General features: G+C 35.9%; 1 protein-coding gene across 1 annotated transcript in view; it reads right to left on the bottom strand.

Moving 5' to 3' along the window:
- Positions 1 to 1455, bottom strand: part of ASB5 (ankyrin repeat and SOCS box containing 5) — a 24226-nt gene extending 22771 nt beyond the window's left edge. The window contains exon 1 of the mRNA XM_012651638.1: positions 1225 to 1455. Coding sequence (XP_012507092.1) covers positions 1225 to 1261 — 37 coding nt within the window. The 5' untranslated portion in view covers positions 1262 to 1455. The remainder of the gene's footprint in view (positions 1 to 1224) is intronic.
- Between the last annotated feature and the right edge of the window lie 390 nt (positions 1456 to 1845).

Here is a 1845-nt window from a genome sequence, read left to right as displayed (position 1 = left end):
TGCCACCGCACCTCTTAGATAGTGGGCACTAAATAAAATGTTAGTTTAAAGAATATTTCAAATATGGAATTTCCAGGAATACTCTAAGAAGACTTTCTGTAGTCCTTGGTGATGATAAACAAATTTCCAGTGCAGTGGGAAAAAAAAAATCATTGTATTTGACCATAACTACACACTTATTTAACTTAAATGTACGCTGGCCTACAGGTGGACCAAGGAAAAACAGTCATTACTTTCTTCTTTCAAAACTTTTAAATGGATCAAAAGCAAAGATAATTTTTAAAAACAGCTCTGTGGAATCGAGGGAACATGTTATGGTTACTTCACTAGAAAACACAGTAAGGAACAAAAGACTGAATGGATTGAGTATGCTCCTTATGCTGAGCTGCAGGATTTCATAAAAAAGGATGCACAATGAGTGGACATATTTGGGACAGAATTGTTTAAATGTTGGGTATCTATAATTGTATGAATCAAAGAGCACTGTGAAATCTCTAGATATATGGAATAGCCTAACAGCTTTCCTAGTGTAAATGCAAAAGCAAATTGGATAAATTAGAGAATATCATTAGCCCTGTGAATGGGCAGAAGCTTTAAACAGTATCAGATAAAAACTAGAGAAAATAATAGAAATTATACTCTACAGAAGATAATGGACTCTGGACTATTAGAAAAAGCATCTAAGATACACTATAGATTAGAGATGGCCTAAAATTACTATCCACGAAGACTAAAATAAAATTTTAAGCCTTTTAGAAAGGATATAGGATATGAAACATAGGCAATTCCATCTCCAGGAGCTATTCTATTCCCATTTTAACTAGTGTTAATTTGCCTGAAAACACAGGGACCTATGCTTGGTGTGATCACCAATCCTCAGCTGGGACAGTGATCACAAAGCTGGAAAAGTTTCAGTGAAAAGCATTGGAAACCATCTCAATACTTTTAGATACTTCCAGCTGGAAAGTTGAAATCTAAGAGGCATCATGACAGAAATCTACATAATCACGTAAGGCATGGTTCAGACTGAATAAACTTTTTCAAGAAATTCTGAAAAACTAGAAAGTGGGATCACCATCTGACAAGTTTAAAAGCTAAATTTGGGACACAAATGTAAACTCCAAAAACCGATGTTCGTTTTGTCCAGATTACTAAGGGCTCCTAAGTGCAAGATACTATTCTTCACCTTAAATCATCACAAAGCTATGTAAGATTCTCTTCTACCTGTCAGAGCCAAATTTTCATCCCTGCAAAGATGCATCTGGAACAGGCCATGATTCAGTTCTCAGAGGCTGCGTTGCTTTGGCTTTCTTTACAAGGCCATGCATTCGTACAACTCTGAAGAGTCATCTCTCGGCCCTATTCTTGCTCCATTTTATTTTTTATACTATTATGTTTGAACATGAATACCTAAATATGTTGGTCAATGGTGGTGAATGAAGGCACGTGACGCCTGAGGGCAAACCTGACATAAGCATCTTGGGAAAAATTAAGTGATTGTTATCCAATAGTTGACCTTTGTTTCAAGGGTCATTCACTTCTTATATATAGGTTGCTGGGAAACCTACAGATGTCAATCTTGTGGTCAATCCATGACATCTCCTCTCTTAGTTGGAAGTAAGTGTTTAGGAAAGGCTACTAGGGCCTGAAAAATCACAATTAGAGAAAATATCGTCGAGATCATTACAAAACCACACATATAACAGCAGGGCCTAAGCACTGAGTCAAAGAATGTTTTATTAACATGTGTGTGTAAGGCTTTGGGAATAAGTGTCATATAAGGAGGTCTTGTCAATTTTACCAACTTTGGTACAATATATAATTGTATATTGTATACAAATTAAT

Source organism: Propithecus coquereli, unplaced genomic scaffold, assembly GCF_000956105.1.
Source record: "Propithecus coquereli isolate 6110/MARCELLA unplaced genomic scaffold, Pcoq_1.0 Scaffold36, whole genome shotgun sequence".
NCBI lineage: Eukaryota > Metazoa > Chordata > Mammalia > Primates > Indriidae > Propithecus > Propithecus coquereli.
This window is presented reverse-complemented; position numbering and strand designations above follow the sequence as displayed.